We start from the raw sequence: 18,692 nt of genomic DNA, 5'->3' as shown, positions 1-18,692 counted from the left end.
GCCATGTCCAACCAATGTTATATTTCACATCTTTGGCGAATATAATGATCTTGGAATATATTTTGTGCATAGACTTTACATCTGCTCGGATTTAGAACTTCCTGTACATGTGGATAAAACATACAAGCTAGAGAGAAATGTTATTGCTAACCAAATTGTCTCGAGTTTGCCTTGTTTTAATTGGAAGAAACAGGTTGCTGTAAATGGACTACGCAAAGAGCACCATATGGAAAAACCGAGGACGGTTTTCTGTGAAGAAGGGGAGGATGATGTGACCATGGCTACTACGGATACATCCGTTGCTCACATCATGGATGAACAAGATATCAAGTTCAAGTCCCCCAAGTGCTGGAATCCGATTCGGCCACCTACTACACTGCTGACTTCAAACGGCCGCCGAATCTCCATACGACCTCCGTTTTCAGCCCGTGAGTACTTGATGGAAAGCTTTCGGAGTCCTCTTTCCAATGCATCAAGTCTTATTGCCAAATTCCATCTCAGTCGGTAGCAACTGAAGAAACAAGGTGTTGCGACACCTGTAATGGGCCTGTGGGCTTGTAACTTCGTCTGGGACCCCGGCCCAAGTGGGGCCCATGTGGGGTGTGCCCCAATCAGGTGGAGGACGATCTAGGGTCCTCCTATCTCCATAAATAGCTTGGTACCCCTTCAGGGTATCTCAGGTTTTGTTTAGATGAAAGTTTAGCCATTGCTACTTCCTTGCAGCGCGCGTGTCGGCTAGACCGTCCGTCTGCTTGTATTCGAAACCCCAACTTATCATTTGTGCTCAATTCCTATTTGCAATTCATATTGCTTTTATCTTGTTCTTGCTTGTTTCTTCGATTTGCTTGCAGGAATAAGGTTGATCTGCACCGGCAAGATCAACAACTCACGGAGAGGTGTATCGATCGCTAAGGCGCAACACAACGTCTAGTACGGTTGTAGTCGGATCGTCAACGTTTCTTCCAAGTCGTAGTTATCACAACTCACCGAAAGATCGGGCCAACAACAGCCTTGAGTTTCGAGAGGAATTCAGGGTTCATCACCACCACAACCGAGGAGGTCTTCTCTTCTGCCTGGACTCGCAGGTCAACCGCCACTCCTAGGGTCGCTGCTACCTACGAAGCCACCTCCGTCGGATCCGCCTTCTCCCTGCCGAGGGCTGGTTGTCGACGCTTAGGTCATCGCTGTCCTCTGCCACATCCGCCGCCACAGACCTCCATCGCGCCTGCCGCCAGCATCCTCCACAGTGCCCACCGCCTCCCGAAGAAACGCCACCGCAGACGGCTCGCCGCTACCAGCCGCGGCGCCGTTCTCCTGACCACCTTTGCTACCACGCGCGGCCAGGCGCAAGCCCCCCACCCCTGCCCACGGCCCCATCGTCTCCGGCGTTGGCGCGCCACCAGATCTGGGGGCAAACCCGAGACCAACTCCCCCGTCCGTCGCAGGCCCCTCCGGAGCCTTGCTGCTGCCTTCCTCGCAGTCGCACGGCACATCGGCGGCAAGGCAACAGCGAGGAGACGAGAAGTCGAGGAGAATGTAACCCAATTGTTCTGGGGTGCTAGCTTATGCCTCCATGACTTTGCAGCACATATGCAGGTACATAGTGAATACTAATCCTTCATAATGTGGAATTGTCAAGGTTTGTTTATTCTATTAGTTTCACAGACAGTCTGATTGATACATGTACTTTTAGGGGTTTTGCAAGATAGGTTTCTAAGTTCAGTTTTCCTTGTTTGCTTGTAATGTTTGTGATATAGTTGTTTAATTAGTGTGATTTATAGATTTCCCTTGTATAGTTGCCCCTTAGTTTCTTGTGAAGGTGACCTTGCGTGTATTGCTAATATCGTTGTTGCTTATGCTTCATTCTGCCATGATGGGTGATGGAGATTTTGTAAGCTTTTGCGATGGTTGGAACACAGTAGTTGAGTGGCTAATTGATTTTGTGGCGTTTAATAGGTTACAGCATTCTGCTGATGGGTGGAACACAATAGTTGAGTGAACAGTATATAACATCTTTAGTCTATTATTTCAATACCTAAATTATCATGAATGTGTTGAATTCACTTTCCATGGTAGTACTAGTTGAGAGATTGGCTATTGTTTTTTTTTCATTTCTCTGATCTAAAGTTTGTTCCATGTTTTTTGTTCACATCTTGCTTTTCCTAGCTCTTCAAACCTGTCCCTTCCAATGCATTACTTGTCAATGCATTGTGTTATGTGAGGAAGGACCAAGTGATACGTGTTCTAAGTAGAACTACCTGTCTGTGCCAACCAATAACTCTACAACAGTTCTTACAGTATATCTAGTTCATTTTTTTTCTCCTTACAAATTTTGAAGATAATTTCGTAACACTTGGGGCTAGAAAGTCTGGTTAGTACGAAGGATTTTTTTTTTTTGTTATGTTCTTGATTTGTCCTGTTACATTGCTGACATATGTGTTGTTCAAACTTGAAATTTGGAAATAAAATTAAGATATTACCAGTAAACATAAATGCTAAAAGCCTAAAACTAAGAATGGTTTCCTGTACTTGTGGTTGTGTATTCATCTAGTTGCATGGGTCTCTTCAATAGCTGGAGGGTGAATACTCTTTGGAACTGTATCTTCCATAGGTCATTTCATTAATGGAATACTGGACTTGTGTCAGGGAAGCTGAAAACTAACAAGAATCTCAAACTAACCACGGTAGTTGGTTCTTTATATTATACATATGAAATAAGGAGGCCGCTAGTAATATTTCTTAATGTTAATGGATGTTTCTTCTTAATATTCTCTGTTAATGGATGTTTCTCAGTTTTGACAAAGAGATATAACATACTTAGGTTCTCTTAATGTTTTTGGTCGGAGATTGATAACTCAATATCACTATTTGTGAACTGATGCCAATTTTGATTAAGGTTCCTAATGCAATACCAGAAAACCTATAGTAGAAAGCATAAATCCACACTGCACTATGCCACTATGTACTGGTTATCTTCTTTGCTTGAAGCTCAATGGTCTGGTCTGCAGTTGGCTATCCATTTCTTTCATGTGAAGACAGAGCACCAGATTTTTATATGACCTTGAACTAACCAAAATGCTTCTGTGTTCTTCTATATTTTGAGCTTACTTCATGTTTGTTTAGGTGTGCTAGATACTGCCTATTTATTAGAACTGATCTTGGAGTGATTCTGTCCTTCCAAGTATCCAATTGAGAAGTATTCGCGGGTGATGTGTTTCTGTTTTGTCCTGAAATTACAGCTTGATGATAGAATAGGATGGTCCTGGCCTTCCAGAGCCTGGAGACGATTGCAGGAGAGGTAGTGCCACACTGTCTGCTTGGGTGGTGTGTGTTCTGGTGTTGGAGATGGGAGTGTGTGTGATTGTGATTGAATTGATTTGCAGGTGTCGATAGCGCCCATTCCAGGTAAAAGGGTTGAGCACCAAGGTGTCAAGATTGAGCTTCTGGGTCAGATAGGTATGATATGCGCCCTTGATCTGGTAGATTCTGAATATGAGTGCCCTAATGCCTATGGTGACTGCATCAAATTGGTGGTGTATTATAAGACATGTTAGTTCAGGTTGCTGAAAATGTGATTTGTTTGTAGACAAACAAATGTGAACGGACAGGTTCTTTGTTCCGCTGAAAATTCATTAGAGTATTTACCCAGCCAATGTTGTTTCAAATTCTCATAACCATGATAAAGTATAGGATTTAATTGCTTGAGAAACTGGAAAAAGTACTCACATGAGCACTTCTTTTCTTCTACCATTATCAGCAGCATTGATCTTCAATAGTTCAGGTACTTCCAAGTTCTAACATTATTATTACCTGTGATCTTTTATATTGCAGAGCTGTACCATGAGAGAGGCCACTTCTATGACTTCACTTCGTTAGGTAGCTCTCTCAAGTGATTTTGAAGAGTCAAGGAAAAAGAGCTCTCTATTAAGGTAGTCTTGATCTTTTTGCATCTCTTCTTGTATGTCATTGTTCCCTTCAGGTTCTTTGCACTCTTCATATCTTGATAAATTTTGATGCTTTACATTGTTGATTGACCCCAAGAGCACTATCTTGCAAGTTTAGCAGGAAAATTGAACCCTCTGAAAACTTTCCTATCTACAAATAATGGAATATGACTTAGAGCTTGCTGTTCAGTTGTAAGCCAGTAAAGCTGTTCAGTATCTTAAGTATTTTTCTCCTTTTTTTTGTCTGTGTAGTGCGAGAATTAGATGTCGCTGGTGAAATCTATGAAAGGAAGACTTATCCATTTGAGTTCTCTACTGTTGAGATGCCTTATGATTCGTATAACGGAACAAATGTCAGATTGAGGTAAGAAGGCCAAGATGCTTCCGTTATGCATTGCACAGGTCATAACAAGAACAGCTTGCATGACTTGTAGCATCGACGACTTTAATAACACTATCTTAAAGATCAGCCCCCCTTGGATTTTAGGTTCTTAACTACCGAAGCGAAGAAAAGGCTGGATCAAGAAAAGGGGGTACTACGAGCCCTCTGCCCCACGCATCTAACCAGCTCGCGTGGTTCACCGGTTCCACCGACGTCACCCTTAGATAGAGTTATTTTGTCGATACAGAGATGCGCTTGAAAAGATCAAACTGATTATTGATCAAAATTTAGGGTTTGAAACTTAGGTAATTAACTTCTTCTGCGTAACCCAAGAAGAAATTGGATCGATTTTTGAGAAATCGAATTCAGTTAAGACAAGGGAAATTAAGATAGCAATTTCTGAGCCGTATGAGGTAGGAAACTCTCAAGTACGGTTCTAGGGGAAGGAACTACCTATTCCAAAAAGTCGTGTGTAATGCTTGCAGGTACATCCTAAAAGTTAGGATTGGCAGACCATATGCTACTATTGTTGTGGAATATCGAGATTTCTGTGTAAGTCTGTAACTCCTACAATTTCATTTGGCGGACCATATGCTACTTCTAAAAGTCATGCTTCATTTCGCTACCTTTATATATGTTGATAATCTGTAACTCCAGAAATTTTTGCCATTCTAGTTGGTCTTGGTAAAATTAGATGTATGTTGGCAGTCTCATATGCATCCATTGTTCTATTTTATCCTTTCTTGTTATTAATAGGTTTGAATGGAATTCGTTTCAGATTTCATCATTGAAAACATACAAGGGTTAATTAGTTTATGTTTCTTTTTTTTTTCAGGTAAGTAATTACACTCCTCTTCCTTCAATTAATACTCCAATAGCATCAAGCTGAGTGCTAGTAATTGGATGGCTGTGTTAGATGTCAGTTTCGGTTATATTTCTTTATTTGTAAAGGGGTTTTCTGCATATTTGTATGCACCTGTACATGTATGCACATATTTGGGCCTTTGCCCTGGGATGAATACAAGTGCTATTCACAGCATGGTATCAAGAGCCAAACTAGGGTTAGACTCCTCTTGCCTTAGATGATCCAATTTTTTCGGCACTTCCGTGCATCGATTTTTCTATCGAGTACCTGGGTTACTGTTGCTGCCTCATTGTCGGCGTTGCTCGTCACAGCCGCCGTCCGTGGCTAGCTCTGCTGCTACCGTCGCTCGTCGTCGCCGGCCGCCCGTCGCCAGCCGTTGCTGGCCGTCGGGGCCTCGTGGGGGCGGGGGCTCGTCGCCGGCTGTCGCTGGTCGTTGCCCGTCGCCGAGGGCCGCTGGCCGTCGCCCGTCGTCGGCAGCCACTCGCCACCGGCTGCGCAAGTTCGCGGCTGCTCGCCTTCGTGCGCGGCTTCGATCTGTACGGCTTCGAGCCTTCGACGTTTCGTTTTCATTTTTTTTCTTCTTTTGACCGATCTGGATAAGATCCTTAAAAAAAATAAAAGCCACGCCTCTCCGGAAAGGCTAAGGGCGGGCGGCGGGCGATCGCTTCCTGGCCTGGCGCGGTCCCCGCACCCTCCACCTGGTTTTTTTTTTCCACCGTATTACTTTTCTATTTTCTATTTTAGTGAAATGCACCTAAAGTTCTAAAAGTTCTATTTTAGAGACTAAAAATTTATAAGTCAAAAGTTTATATATCTGATTCAAATTTAATTTTGAATTCAAATATTTTTATATATAGTATTTCTATACATCTAAAGTTTATACACCTAAAATTTATATACCTAAAGTTTATAAGTCAAAAGTTTATATACCCGTTTCAAATTTGAATTTGAATTATATCTGATTCAAATTTGAATTTGAATTCAAATATTTTTTATATATATAGTATTTCTATGCATCTAAAGTTTATAACCTAAAGTCTAAAGTTTATAGACCCAAAGTTTATAAGTGAAAAGTTTACATAACCGATTCAAATTTGAATTTGAATTCAAATATTAGTTTATAGATCTAAAGTTTATAAGTCAAAAGTTTACATACCCGTTTCAAATTTAAATTTAAATTCTAATATTAGTTTATAGACCCAAAGTTTATAAGTCAAAAGTTTACATACCCGTTTCAAATTTGAATTTGAATTCAAATATTTTTTATAGTATTTCTATACATAAATTTTTTCTAACTTTATTTTTTTCTTTTTATTTTTTGTGGTGTACTGTATAGGAAGAGAAGGAGGGGAGGAGGAAGGGGAGAAAGCGCATAGGGGGGAGGGGAATGAGGGCGCGCATTAGCAACACCCACGCCTCTCCTAGTCTTTTCTGTGACCGAGGCTTAAAAAAACAAAACAGAAAAAACATAGCCGCCTCTCCTGATCTTTTCTGTGACCGAGGCTATAAAAAAAGAAAAGAAAAGGAAAAAGAAAGAAAAGAAAGAATTTCCCGCTTCTCTGCTTGCTACCGCCGCTTTACTTTTGCGCTCTCGTCGTCAGCCATTGCTCTTTGATGATGTCATCTTTGTCGGACATAGTTTCAGTTTCTTGTTGCCCGGTTATTTTTGATGGTGTCAACTATAATCATTGGACTCAGCATATGCGTCTTCACATGCGTGGTCAGCGTCTTTGGGATGTTATTTCTGGTGAGCTACTTTTTCTGGCTTGCCCCGAGGTTCCTTCTGCCTGTTCTTTCGGGTTAGCCTACTGATGAGGACAGAGCAAAGGTGCGAAAGACTTATGCTGATGTTATGGAGACTTATCAGAGTCAATATGCTATGTACAAGGCTTGGTTAGATGAGGATGCTCGTGCTTCTGCTATTCTTGTGGCTAGTATGGAGGTTCATCTTACTGGCGATGTGGTCATCCTTGCTTCTGCTCATCTTGTGTGGACACACCTTCGTGATCGTTATGTGTCTATCGGTGATGCTCTTTATCTTGCTATGGTGCGTCAAGAGCAGTCTTTACAGCAGAGGGATGCTTTAGTGGATGAGTTCTATACACAGACTACACAGCTATCCTCTATTTGGTGCCAGCTTGATTCTTTGGTCCCTGATGTTTGTCGTACCTGTAAGTGTTGTCAGCGTCAGCGTTCTCACATGGATCTTCGTCGCATCTATGACTTTCTCACTCGTCTTCGCTCCGAGTATGAATCGACTCGTGCACAGTTGCTTGCTCGACACCCTCGTGTTACTTTGATGGAAGCTCTTCCGGAGATTCGTCTTCGTGAAGCGGGTGCTCTAGTGCTTCCTTCTGGCTGTTCGTACTACAGCTTCGGTACCTTCATCACCGACAGCCGCTTCCTTTACTTTGCCATCACGTACTTCTTCACCAGTTGTGCTATCTACCAGTAGTCATCTTTATTACACTTATTATGATAAGGATGGACATGTGGAATCGTTTTGCTTTTGGAAGAAGGATTTGCGACGTGGTCGTTCTTCACAGGTTACCAGAGGTTCTTCTCCGAAGAGTACTCCGAAGAGTACTGGTAGTTCTTCTTAGAGGAGTGTACTGGAAGCTCAGATACATAGGAGAACCTTACGTTGCTACGTCGCCTCACTGCCTCTGCTTCGACTGGTTCAGTTGGTTCAGTTGCTTTGCCTTCTACACACTCGGGCTCTGTTGTTTCTGGTTCTCACCGTTCCACTGAGGGATCACCATCTGCTTCATTGTTGCCCTTTTCGCCTGGTTCATTGGCGCGTTCCTGTTGAACTTGATATGGTCTCCAAGTCTTAGAGATGTGCTGCTGGCTGCATGTTGATTTTTCACCCAAAATATCCAGCATGGCTTGGTCCAATAAACACTGTAAGGATGTCGACTCTGGCTGTGTTCAGTGGTGGGTGTTGGGAATCTATCACCCACGCATGGAAAACGGAGCAGTCCATTAGCGCGTGATTAATTAAGTATTAGCTAATTTTTTTAAAAAAATGCATCAATATGATTTTTAAGCAACTTTCGTATATAATTTTTTTTTTGCAAAAAACACACCGTTTAGTAGTTTGAAAAACGTGCACGTGGAAAACGAGAAGAGAGAGTTGGGAACTCGTGATACCGAACACAGCCTGAATGTTTGCATGTGTATGGTGAGCTATACTGTGTTTAAGTCAATCTGAGGAACAGCAGCATAGCTGCTTTGGGTTAATCATTCTTCAGAAGAGTCCAACCATGACGAGCACATGTTTGAATCAGTTTGAACTGAATATGTGGATGTGTGATTGAACAGGTGTTTTGTTGGAATCAGTACAACCATGATGAGCGCAGTATTGTTGACTAAAATTAGATTTGTGTTTGTATAATCAAACCCTGTTGCAATTAATTAAGTCAAGTTAGTGAGAATTGGGCGTACGGCTATATATAACGGTTCTGTTTCGTAGCGTATCGATTAGAGAAATGGATCATGCGCACCTCATAAAAAAAAGGGGAAAAACGGGATCCTGCTGCCATGATGAACCTCGTCCCCCCGCACGTCTTCTCATAAAAAAGTCTACCTGTTGCTGTATACTTGGAAAGTATTTCAATATCAGAAATGTATAAAGAAGAGTATTCTAAATAAAGTATAAAGCTTACAAAAGAGAAGAGAAGAGCTACTAGAGCCATACCCAAGCTCTTCTGAAGTCTTCTGGACTTTGATTTCTACTCTATTCCTATTCCATTAGCTTAAGAACACTAAACTAAACTTTAGAGAATATGAAAGAGTTTTGCTTGAGGTGTGTGAAGAGAGCTCTTCTGAAGTCTTCTGGACTTTGATTTCTACTCTATTCCTATTCCATTAGCTTAAGAACACTAAACTAAACTTTAGAGAATATGAAAGAGCTTTGCTTGAGGTGTGTGAAGAGAGTGAGGAGGTAAAGTCCTTTTATAGCTGCTAATGACGGTTGTGGCAGTTGGAAATGTCCTAATTGCCCTGCAACCGTTCATGGGGATGAATCCTGGACGTCCACACAAAACCCCAAGATGGACGGCACTAATGGGGGTTCGGCCGAACCACCAGGGGCTAGGCCAAACCAGCCCATCCTTGGCTGGCGACCTCCTCCACTGCTTCTCTCCGTAGACTTGTGAATTTTTGGCCCAATTGGTCGTATCATTTCTGAGTTCTTGGCACATTCATACATAAGTCTGGTTTTCGACATCGTTCAATTGATTTATTGTCTGATTCGATGTCAATTCTCCTTCACTTTATGGTTATTCTCTGCAAAAAGGTTAGTAAACATAATACTAATGGAATATTATTATTCTAAATTGAATATGCATTGCAAGAATAACTAGTTCTCCTCTATTTTGGTAATATTGACGGTCGAAACTGATCGCTAACGACCATCAACAGTGGGTCAGCTCCCGCCTTGCCCACCCCTTGACGAAGGGGACGTGGGGTGGCTTCGTGATTGAGCGGTGGAGTTGGGCTTGCCTCAACGGGGATTAGGAAAGCGGCGAGTTTCCGAACCTCGGTGAAAAATCTCTTGTCTCCTTGTCTCATTTATTTATCGCATTTATATTTGTGCAATTTACATTGATAGAGACATACTTGAGATCATATCACCCTAGGATTGCTAAACTGAACTTAGGAGTGTAATTTACTTTCCTAGAGATATAATTGAGCCACTATCACCCTAGGTTTGTAAAACATAACTTAGTTGCTTAGTTAGACTTGACCCTCACCGAGCCTAGTAACTTAGGTTAGTTTTGATTAGGTGTCATTTAGTTTTAAATCGCCTATGCACCCCCTCTAGTCGAAATCTCGATCCTACACCCTAAACCGAAATACTAATATAAAGCATCCCTGATTTTGCAAAACTAGGTCAAGTTAGGTCCCAAGGAAACATTGCTCCTCGGTTTTGGTGACGTGGACGATTGAGTCAGCGTGGGCCAATATGGGCCCCACATGTTAGCCGATAATCTTCTTCCACCTATCTCCTGTCTCTTCCCATCTCAACCCAAAACTCCAGGGCAGCCGGCAACATGTGAGGAGAAAAGTGGTGGCTAACGGCCGCGTCATGCACATGCGCGTGCAAAGAGCGGCCGAGCTCGGTGAAGAGTGCGGAGAAGCGAAGTAGGAAGGGCTCCCGGCACGTCGTCCCCTCAGGGCACACCGCCACGCCGTTGTGCGGCAGCTCGCGCGCATCTGCGTCTTGGTCACGTGTCAGCCACACCATCGGGATTGGTGAGAGGATCTCCTAAGAGACGGGAGATGGAGTACATTGAGATGCCTGAGCACGGTCACGAGCACCACCGGCTCCATGAGTGTCCGTGCGTGCACATGAAGAGGACGTCGAATGTTGAATCAAGGGAGAGCTACTCGGTGGCCGGCGGCGGTAGGTAGAAGCTCGACAGCGACGACCAACGATGGGCGGGGAGAAGGCTGGCAGCTGTCGAGAAGCTTGATAGTGGCGGGCGACAGGGAGAAGGGCGTAGGCATCGAGGATGATGTAACCACATCGTGGTGTAAATGGAGTTGATCTCGAAGATGATGCGGCGGAGCCGCGCGTGCTCCTCCGCGGAGGAGAGGCAGAGCTCGGGGACACCTGAACACATCGACTTTTGAGTAGCTCAGCAGGGATGGCCCTGAGCTCGAGGGATAGGAGCTTGGCCAGCGTGACGAGGCGGAAGCCCTAGCCCTCGCGCACATAGGTGAAGACGACGTTGCTGTTGTAGTTGGGACCTGCCCGTACCACGCGTGCACAAGTCCATGACGCGAGCGCTCCAGGCCGTTGGGAGCTTTTCCCCACCGGCTAACACCATTCTCCCCACCGATTCACGGCTGCCCTAGAGGTTTGGGTTGAGATGGGAAGAAAGGGGAGTGAGGTGGAAGAAAATTGCCGGCTGACATGTGGTGTCCACGTGGGTACCATACTGACTCAGCCGTCACGTTAACAAAACCGGAGAGCATACCTTGAGATCAAATGTGACCCGTTTTACAATATTAGGGATACATTACATCTGGTCTTCCGGTTAGGGACAGTTTTAAAACTCGACGACAAGATAAGGGACCTTAGGTGAACTTCTTCCGAGATGAAAAATTTCCAGCCTCATGGGCCTGTGCATATGATATGACCCATAGGCAAGCGGGCACTGCGGCAGCAGAGCGCTGCACAATCGACCTCCGCCTCCCCAATCCATCCCGTCTCGTCGCCCGCCGCCGTCGACGACTCCCGTCTCCTCCGCCTGCCGCCGGCGCCGATCTCCATCCTGCTAGCAGAGGTGGCGCCGGCGTTCTCCTGCTCCCGCCGCATCATCGCTCACCGGTGAGCATCCTAATCCATCCCGTCCGGCCTCGAATTTCGGTCTCCTCGCCCGCCGCTTGTGCCGAACCACCCCAATCCGGCGAGCAGAGGTCGGCGCCCGTGGTCCTCCTGCAGTCCTGCTTCCGCCGCATCGTCGCTCGCCTGTGAGCATCCTTCATAAGGTATTTTGTGTTTTTCTCGAGACATCGAACCAGCCTCGTCGTCGCCGGCGACCGCCGCCGAGGATGCCGGTGAGGGTGGTAGACACCGCAACCCCTTCCTCCCAGCCCTCATCAGGTTCGTCCACCTCCCCTACCTTCTCTATGCTAATGCACCCAACCCCTAATTTGCTGTGTAATCCAAGTTTTTTTGGATCTGATATAGCCTAATCAGGTATCTTCTAGGGTTTGATTTAGTGCGATTTTAAGGTCTATTGGTAATCTAGATTGGTCTGAGTTGTACTGGGGTATATGTGTTTTGATCCTTTTGGAATACTCAATTGTTATAATTTTGGCCACTGACGCAATGCATTATTTGGGGAGAGCTCGGATGGTTTTGTAGCTAAGTTGCCAACTGCTTGTAATGTATTGTATGTTTTTAAGGCGTTGCAATGCTTGTGGTTTTGTGTCAAGTGTTTTCTGTTTCAGGAGGCCTTCTAAATAAATAAACCAATTGTTGTTTTAGTTCACCTGCAATTGAAATTCATTAGTTATTTTGTATGAATTTCTGGCAATAGATAGCCCACCATGCCAATGTGCCATACTGATTAAAATGTTGCAGGTCAAGATGCAAATGCTGGGCATCCGTCTCCTCCTAGCTGTTCCCTCTTAAGTGCTGGAAGAGTAAGTCTTTTTGTGTTGTTATTTGGAACTTGACCAAGGATCAAATCTTCTTATCGGTGTGGTTTATGGAACTGACCATATGCTTGTACCATCTTTCAGTGTTATGCTGGAACCCAGAATGTCTCTAATATACAAAAAGAAGAAGCTTGGAAAGTTAATGTGCGGATCCATGGCTGTGATCTTGAACAGGGTTATTTATGTGGAACAATGGAAGCACTTAATGTTCCCTTAGCTGATACCCCTGTGAGCAACCTACTTCATTTTCCACTTTGACTCTGATCTTTATGTTCCAAAATTGTTCAACTTTGTTTTCCACTTTGACTCTGATCTTTATGTTCCAAAATTGTTCATTAAGAATACATTTGTATACTAATTCAGTAGGCAAACAGTTTGTCCGATAAAATTTTAAAATATGCTATGCTTTACTTCTTGTTCCCATTATCTGATTTGCATAGCAATTTGCAAATAATTTCCATAGGTGGTAACGTTCTGGGAGGGGGAGATAGTGGATGCTAAAAATTATACATTTTTCACTGGCAAGTGGGAAGCATCGTGAGTATTTAACTATTTACGTTTTATCCTTGATACTATCATCTACTTGTTTTATTAATAGATGCCCAAGTGTATGGTAACAGTCCAAACTTACTCATGAAACATTACTCCTGCTTCTGCTTTTGCAGCCCAGAGGATGATATTAGACACTGGTCCAAGTTCCCATCATTTACGCCTCTTCTGGTATTCTGTTGCCTATCTTCGTGTTGTTAGTTGCCACGATTTTTTTGGATACATTTCTCACTTATGTTTTTCCACAGAGTCAGATTGAGACAGATGGTGGCAAGTCCGTGGACCTCAGCAACTATGCTTACATATTCATGGTACTGCACCATCTGACCTTTCATGTATGTGCACCATTTATTGAATTACAAAGCCATAACAACTTAGCATTATTCTGATGCTACATGTAGAGATGGAAAGAGCAGTACTTTGTCAATGTTGGAGTGGACTGTGGGTTGACCATAGCTGGTTTCTACTATGTCTGCTTTTCATGTAGCGACGGTTCCATTAGCGGGTATTATTATGATCCAAACAGCAGGTAATGTATATTTTGCTGGCACTTTTTATTGCGATGTTACAACTAAATTCTATCGAGGAATTGAAGTGATATAAATATTTCCTGCTCTCTCAATTTACAGTCCGTTTCAGAAGCTTGAACTGAAGTGTACCAATGAGAAAGATTCTGGATTTACCTTTTCGTCCTACGAGCTGCAGTGAGAGACTGACAGGCCTGCTGTCATTATAGTATGTGCGGATGTTAATATACACAATGTATGTACTGAACTCATAATTCTGAATGGTGTCCCATTAAAAGGGCTGAGATGGCATGTTTGTAACAGTGATTTGGAGCAAGATGTATTTTATTTTCTTTGTAATATGAATATAAGCTGGTAAACTTTCTAGTTTGAACTACTTGTGTGTTCTTTTTGTGCTAATCATGGCATGGTTATGTCCAAAATAAATAAGACAAGAATGTGAGGGCTAGTTGCTCGTTCAAAGAAATATATACTTCTTTCCAGAGTAATTGTAGTTCTGCAGTTGGAGGATTTTCGTTTTGTTTCAATATTTCTGTTCTGCCTACATTGTGGAATTTGTGGTCACTGATTGTGAATCTAATCTCTGGTACTGAGCTTTATCTGAAGAGACACTTAAGATTGCAATCTTGTACATTAGTTTCTGGTACACAGCCACATAAACCTCCTTTTGGTTTCACATGCAGCCTGCCATTGTAAGGTATGATGTAATTCTATGAACAAAGTATACTTGGGGCAAACACTCTGTCTTCGCCTCCGGTCTTCGGACATTGTAAGGTAAACATCTCTCTCTACTTATGTTGTTTCATAGAGTCTTGATCTCGTGCTTCAAGCCGTAGTCAATTCTCTAATGAGAATTCTTCTGCATCTTCATTGCACAGGCTTCAAGTTATTGCTAAACCCTATAATAATATTCTGCAGATAGGACTACCCTTGCATACTTGGTGAAACTTACCTTCATAAACACAAGGATGGGTGGACAGTGCAACAGGATGGAGGTAACTCTTCTCTCCTTTCTGGCAGAAACCAAGAAAACACTTCCTTTGCCCTCTGTACCAAAGGCCTCTCAACATTCACACACCAGGCATAAAACATATCGAGGGCAGCCTCAGTAATGACTTTTGAGAGTACTTTATCACCTTCTCCAGGTGCCAGCTTCAGCATCAGGTATCTATTGAACGATATGATCTTCTCTAACATTTGCCTTCTGCCAATATTATATGATAACATTGCGTCTTGGATTATAGAGACCATCCTGAGGACTGCCTCATAGACTATAGCATATGCATGACTGAATATCTCGGTTGCTGTTTCCCACAGTTCTTTTCTGTGCCAATCATTTTTTACAGTTTCTGCCCCCTGTTCTAAGATTGGCGCAAATGTTACAGTCTTCGGTTTGGTTGTGTTGACACGCAGCTGCTTCGATTCCCTCAGCATGGCTTCCTTCATTTCTGACTTAAACCTGCTGCTGATCTTGAAGTATTGTTGTTCATTGTGTGCAGTTGGGCTCGGGAGTGGTGAATTTTGCCTTGGTGATGCTTCCATGTATACCTCAGGTGCACATGCTGATTCACACGCTACAATTCACATGGAAAACACATGTATTACTCTTCATCATAACAAAATTATACTGGAATTGATATCTTGACTGAATTTAACTGGAGAAGAGGTGGTGCTCTTCTTTTTTTTTTTTCATTTCAATTAACAGATTGTCCAATGTATGCAATATTGTGAAGTCTGGCAGACATACAGGAATGGGGATGGATGTCGAGCTGTGCTTGGGGATCCGTAGTCTGCATTGTTGTGCTCATTGCTGCTGCTGCCGTCTGCACTGGGTCCTGCATGTCCTCTTGCGGCTTCTTCTTGTGATGCAGTAGGTGCATCCATTTCTTAGCCTTGCTCTTCACCTTGCCGAGAACCGGCTTCTTCTGGCTCCCATTTGGGGTCCGCGGTGATCCCATCGGACTCTCCGGCTGCTGTTGATTTGGATGACGTGGATGAACCACAGTACAGGAAATTGAGTTAGTGGGGATCACTTGTAAAGTATTATAGGATAAAAAAAGAAATAGCAGTCAAAACTTTCAGTCTTTTTTATGGGCCTTCTGGCTTTAGATCGGCCTGAACAAGGGCCATGAAAGTCCCCGAGGACTGGCCTAGTAATCAACATTCTTGAAGACCCATATGGCAAGTATCAGCCCAACAGGGCGACTGGACATGAAGCTTTTTACATTGAAAAAAGTTCACTTTTACGGCGAGTTTGAATCGCGTTTCTCAACCATAAAACCAAGGTATAACTCATCTCTTATCTCCTAAAATCAATGAAAATGAGGTCCTAAGGCGGTACTGAGGTAGGTTTTACTGACATGGTGCCTGGGTGACAGTTTGACTTGGCACTTATCCCATGTAACATTGATGTGATAGTGGAAACAAAATTATTTGTTTCAAAAAAAAATATGTGGGGCCTATATATCAATCAAACAAAAAGATTATAACCCACATGCCATTGACATCCACTTCTTCCTATTCTACCCCTACCATCTTTTCTCTCCACCAGCGAGCAGAACGAGTCGATGACGACGGTAGGCTGGGAAACGTGCTCATCACTGATGCTGGTGACAAGGACGGTGGAAGCTTCCACGCAGTACAACATGGTAATTATATATAGCCTAGAGATCCCTCCTCCCTCTCCCCTTTTCTCTCCCTTTATCCCATTATCCCAGTGAAGAGAGAGAGAGAAAGAGAGGCAGACGACGGCAAGGAGGAATGGAGATTTGGGGTGGGGGTGCATTGTTGATGTGACACAACTCTTCTCGGGCCGATGTTCCTGTTGAGATCCCACACGGTTGGTGCCCTCATGGAACAAGGATAGGAGGTGGTGGGATCACACTGTGGTCGATGGGCCCAAATCCATGCCGTGAGCCCATGACCCACAAGCCTAGTGGACACAGGATGGTGGCGCTAGCGTTCGGAGAAGGTGGAGGAAGCTCGTCGGCCTCCCCGCTAGTCCCTCAGCAGCGCTTCCTTTATATGCTGGCCTCTCGTCAGTGTCGTCCTTCATCGTTGCCAACTCCAGCTTGTTTAGCGCACCGAGGTGGATGCCACCACCAAGCTCCTCCTTCTCGCCCCACCTCATGCCTTCCTCCCGCAGTGGCAAGGCTTGGGGTTCTAGGACAATGGAGTCCTGTCGCGCGCCCGATCTAAGGCCTGCTGCCCTCCACCACCACGGGCAGTGCTGGGGAACGAGCTTCACGCAACATAGTCTGCCACTTGCCTTGAACGTCGACGAGAGGGGGTCTGATAGGCTGGCACCTGCACCTCCACCATAGGGAAGCCATGAGTTGTGTTGTCATTGTTGACATCAACGCCAATGAGCGCCCCATCAAACATGGGCGAAATGTGTCCAGGCAATGGTGGTGATCCTCCTCCAACGCAACTCATGAGGAGGCTGATGTATCGCCGGTGTTGGCGTCGACGCCGACGAGCACCTCTCGTTGAGCTCACCACCTTGAATACAACATGTGTAAGAAGAGAGGGAGAAGTAGATGAAGGATATCTCGGTGACATGTAGGTCCCGAATTAGGGATTTTATTTTTATTTTCGCATGTAATGCCTTGTAGGATAAAGACTAAGTCAACAAACCATATAGATGTCACGTGAGTTGAAACTGACCTTAATACCGTTTGGAATCTCGTTTGCATTGATTTCGAGAGAGAAAGGATATTAAGGGACACGATTCAAACTAAACACTTAGACAAAGAACTTAAAAGTGAACTTTTCCTTTTACGTTAACCGGGATCTTATCTGCTGATCACACAGAATACGTAAGCACTTACAACTTGCAAGTTGGAACTCTCACATCTCACAATGTGACACCGAATAAACATTGCATGTCTCTCTCAATCTCAAAAAAGGAAAAAAAACAGCACTGAATATTAATATAAGTGCAAAGAAAACGAAGTGCATATTTGCAAGCAACTTTTTTCTTTTGCTTCTCCTTTTTTTGCAAGAAGTGTGTATCTTCTTGTTATCCTAGTGAAGTTAACAGCACGATCCCGCGCATGTACGTACGTACTGCATCTAGTGATAATCCACTCGCCAAAGGATCTGCAGCGTCCCAAGCCAAATCCAACATCACGCAAGCAACTTACCTGCTGCTTTTTTTTGGCCATGGCATAATTTTCTAAGATAATAAAAAATATTAAACCCCATCAATTATATAAGATGATATAATATCGTACTAAGAATACTACTAGCCTCTCTGTAACTAAGATGCACGCATAACCAAACTACTTCCTTCGTACTTGTAAAGGAAATTGTTTAGAACCATGTTTAAGTCAAACCTTAGGAATATAAATCATGAATAACTCTTAAGTTGTTAAGTTTGAAAATGTAAAAATTATATGAATAGATTTGTCTTGATGGAATGCGCAAATTTAATTCCAACAACCTAGAACAATGTATAAAACACAAAAATCCCAACTTGCACAAATCCTTTCCATACTTTTCGAAAAACTGTCGCATTAATCCTTTCCATAGAGCGTGACACTTGGGGTGCGGGCGTGTGGCTAGCACTGATGAGACATGACCAAGCTATGCAAAAATGGAGTACACACTTGGAACATTCTGTCAAAGGATTAAAACTCGTTCCCCTATTGTGACCACGCATTGGGAGCTGGCCATCCGCAGCATGCGAGTACCCTCCATCTCCTAGTTGCAGCCATAACAGCGAATCATTAGCTAATTTGGTCTCGTTGTTTTCTGATTAAGATACATGTTTTCTGATTAAGATACATATTTGATTCTTGTTAGCACGTTCTTCAAACTAAACTGTATGTTTCATATTAAAACTTTTTATATAGGTTGCTTTAAAATACCATATAAATCCAATTCTCAAGCTTAAAAATATTAAAACTTAATTAATCATACGCTAATGGTTTTCTTATGTTACGTATATCGGTATATGTATTTAATTTTTATCCATTATCCATTGCAGGTTTGAGCCGGGCGCAAGTCGAAGAAAAGATCATAAAACGATGGATCGATCGACATCAATCTTGGGGAGGAGGAGAGGAGATTGGATCAGTAGGAGTGGAGATGCCACCGCAAATCAAAATATCAAATCGGGAAAAAAGATGATCGATCGATGAGCTATACAAAGATAGATAGATAGATAGATAGATAGATACTAGGCTGAGAGATGCACATAATGGCCTCCAAAAGTGCAGGCCTAACGGTGTACACGGCCCCGGTCG

The 18,692-nt window shown here is 43.4% G+C and overlaps 1 protein-coding gene, 1 long non-coding RNA gene and 1 pseudogene across 4 annotated transcripts; 2 read left to right on the top strand and 1 right to left on the bottom strand.

The window, feature by feature from the left end:
* The first annotated feature begins 1,071 nt into the window (after nucleotides 1–1,071).
* On the top strand, nucleotides 1,072–5,365 carry LOC136355849 (uncharacterized). Of its 3 annotated transcripts, XR_010740366.1 has the most exons (7): nucleotides 1,072–1,596; nucleotides 3,240–3,298; nucleotides 3,384–3,456; nucleotides 3,832–3,929; nucleotides 4,197–4,308; nucleotides 4,432–4,878; nucleotides 5,162–5,365. It is a non-coding gene; the product is annotated as an uncharacterized lncRNA (long non-coding RNA). The 3 variants fall into 3 exon arrangements; XR_010740367.1 differs by lacking the exon at nucleotides 4,432–4,878; XR_010740365.1 differs by lacking the exon at nucleotides 5,162–5,365 and having other exon boundaries at nucleotides 4,432–5,039.
* Nucleotides 5,366–11,362: 5,997 nt separating this feature from the next.
* LOC4333716 (uncharacterized) lies at nucleotides 11,363–13,931 on the top strand. Its single transcript, XM_015772551.3, has 8 exons — nucleotides 11,363–11,807; nucleotides 12,291–12,352; nucleotides 12,452–12,595; nucleotides 12,831–12,904; nucleotides 13,033–13,087; nucleotides 13,165–13,227; nucleotides 13,318–13,445; nucleotides 13,546–13,931. The coding sequence occupies exons 1-8, from the start codon at nucleotides 11,756–11,758 to the stop codon at nucleotides 13,622–13,624; spliced, it is 657 nt and encodes a 218-aa protein (XP_015628037.1). The 5' UTR covers nucleotides 11,363–11,755; the 3' UTR covers nucleotides 13,625–13,931.
* Nucleotides 13,932–14,116: 185 nt separating this feature from the next.
* On the bottom strand, nucleotides 14,117–15,401 carry LOC107276611 (uncharacterized; annotated as a pseudogene).
* Nucleotides 15,402–18,692: the final 3,291 nt, after the last annotated feature.

The sequence above is a fragment of the Oryza sativa genome, chromosome 3 (assembly GCF_034140825.1).
Source record: "Oryza sativa Japonica Group chromosome 3, ASM3414082v1".
Lineage (NCBI taxonomy): Eukaryota > Viridiplantae > Streptophyta > Magnoliopsida > Poales > Poaceae > Oryza > Oryza sativa.
Note: the sequence above shows the minus strand (reverse complement) of the source record. Positions and strands in the feature narration are given on the sequence as shown.

Bases quoted from the DNA above. Each gene is read 5' to 3' on its own strand.
- LOC4333716 (XM_015772551.3), top strand. From the start codon at position 11,756: ATGCCGGTGAGGGTGGTAGACACCGCAACCCCTTCCTCCCAGCCCTCA. The intron at 12,353-12,451 runs GTAAGTCTTTTT...ACCATCTTTCAG, and splicing joins CCCTCTTAAGTGCTGGAAGA to TGTTATGCTGGAACCCAGAA. The intron at 12,905-13,032 runs GTGAGTATTTAA...CTGCTTTTGCAG, and splicing joins ACTGGCAAGTGGGAAGCATC to CCCAGAGGATGATATTAGAC.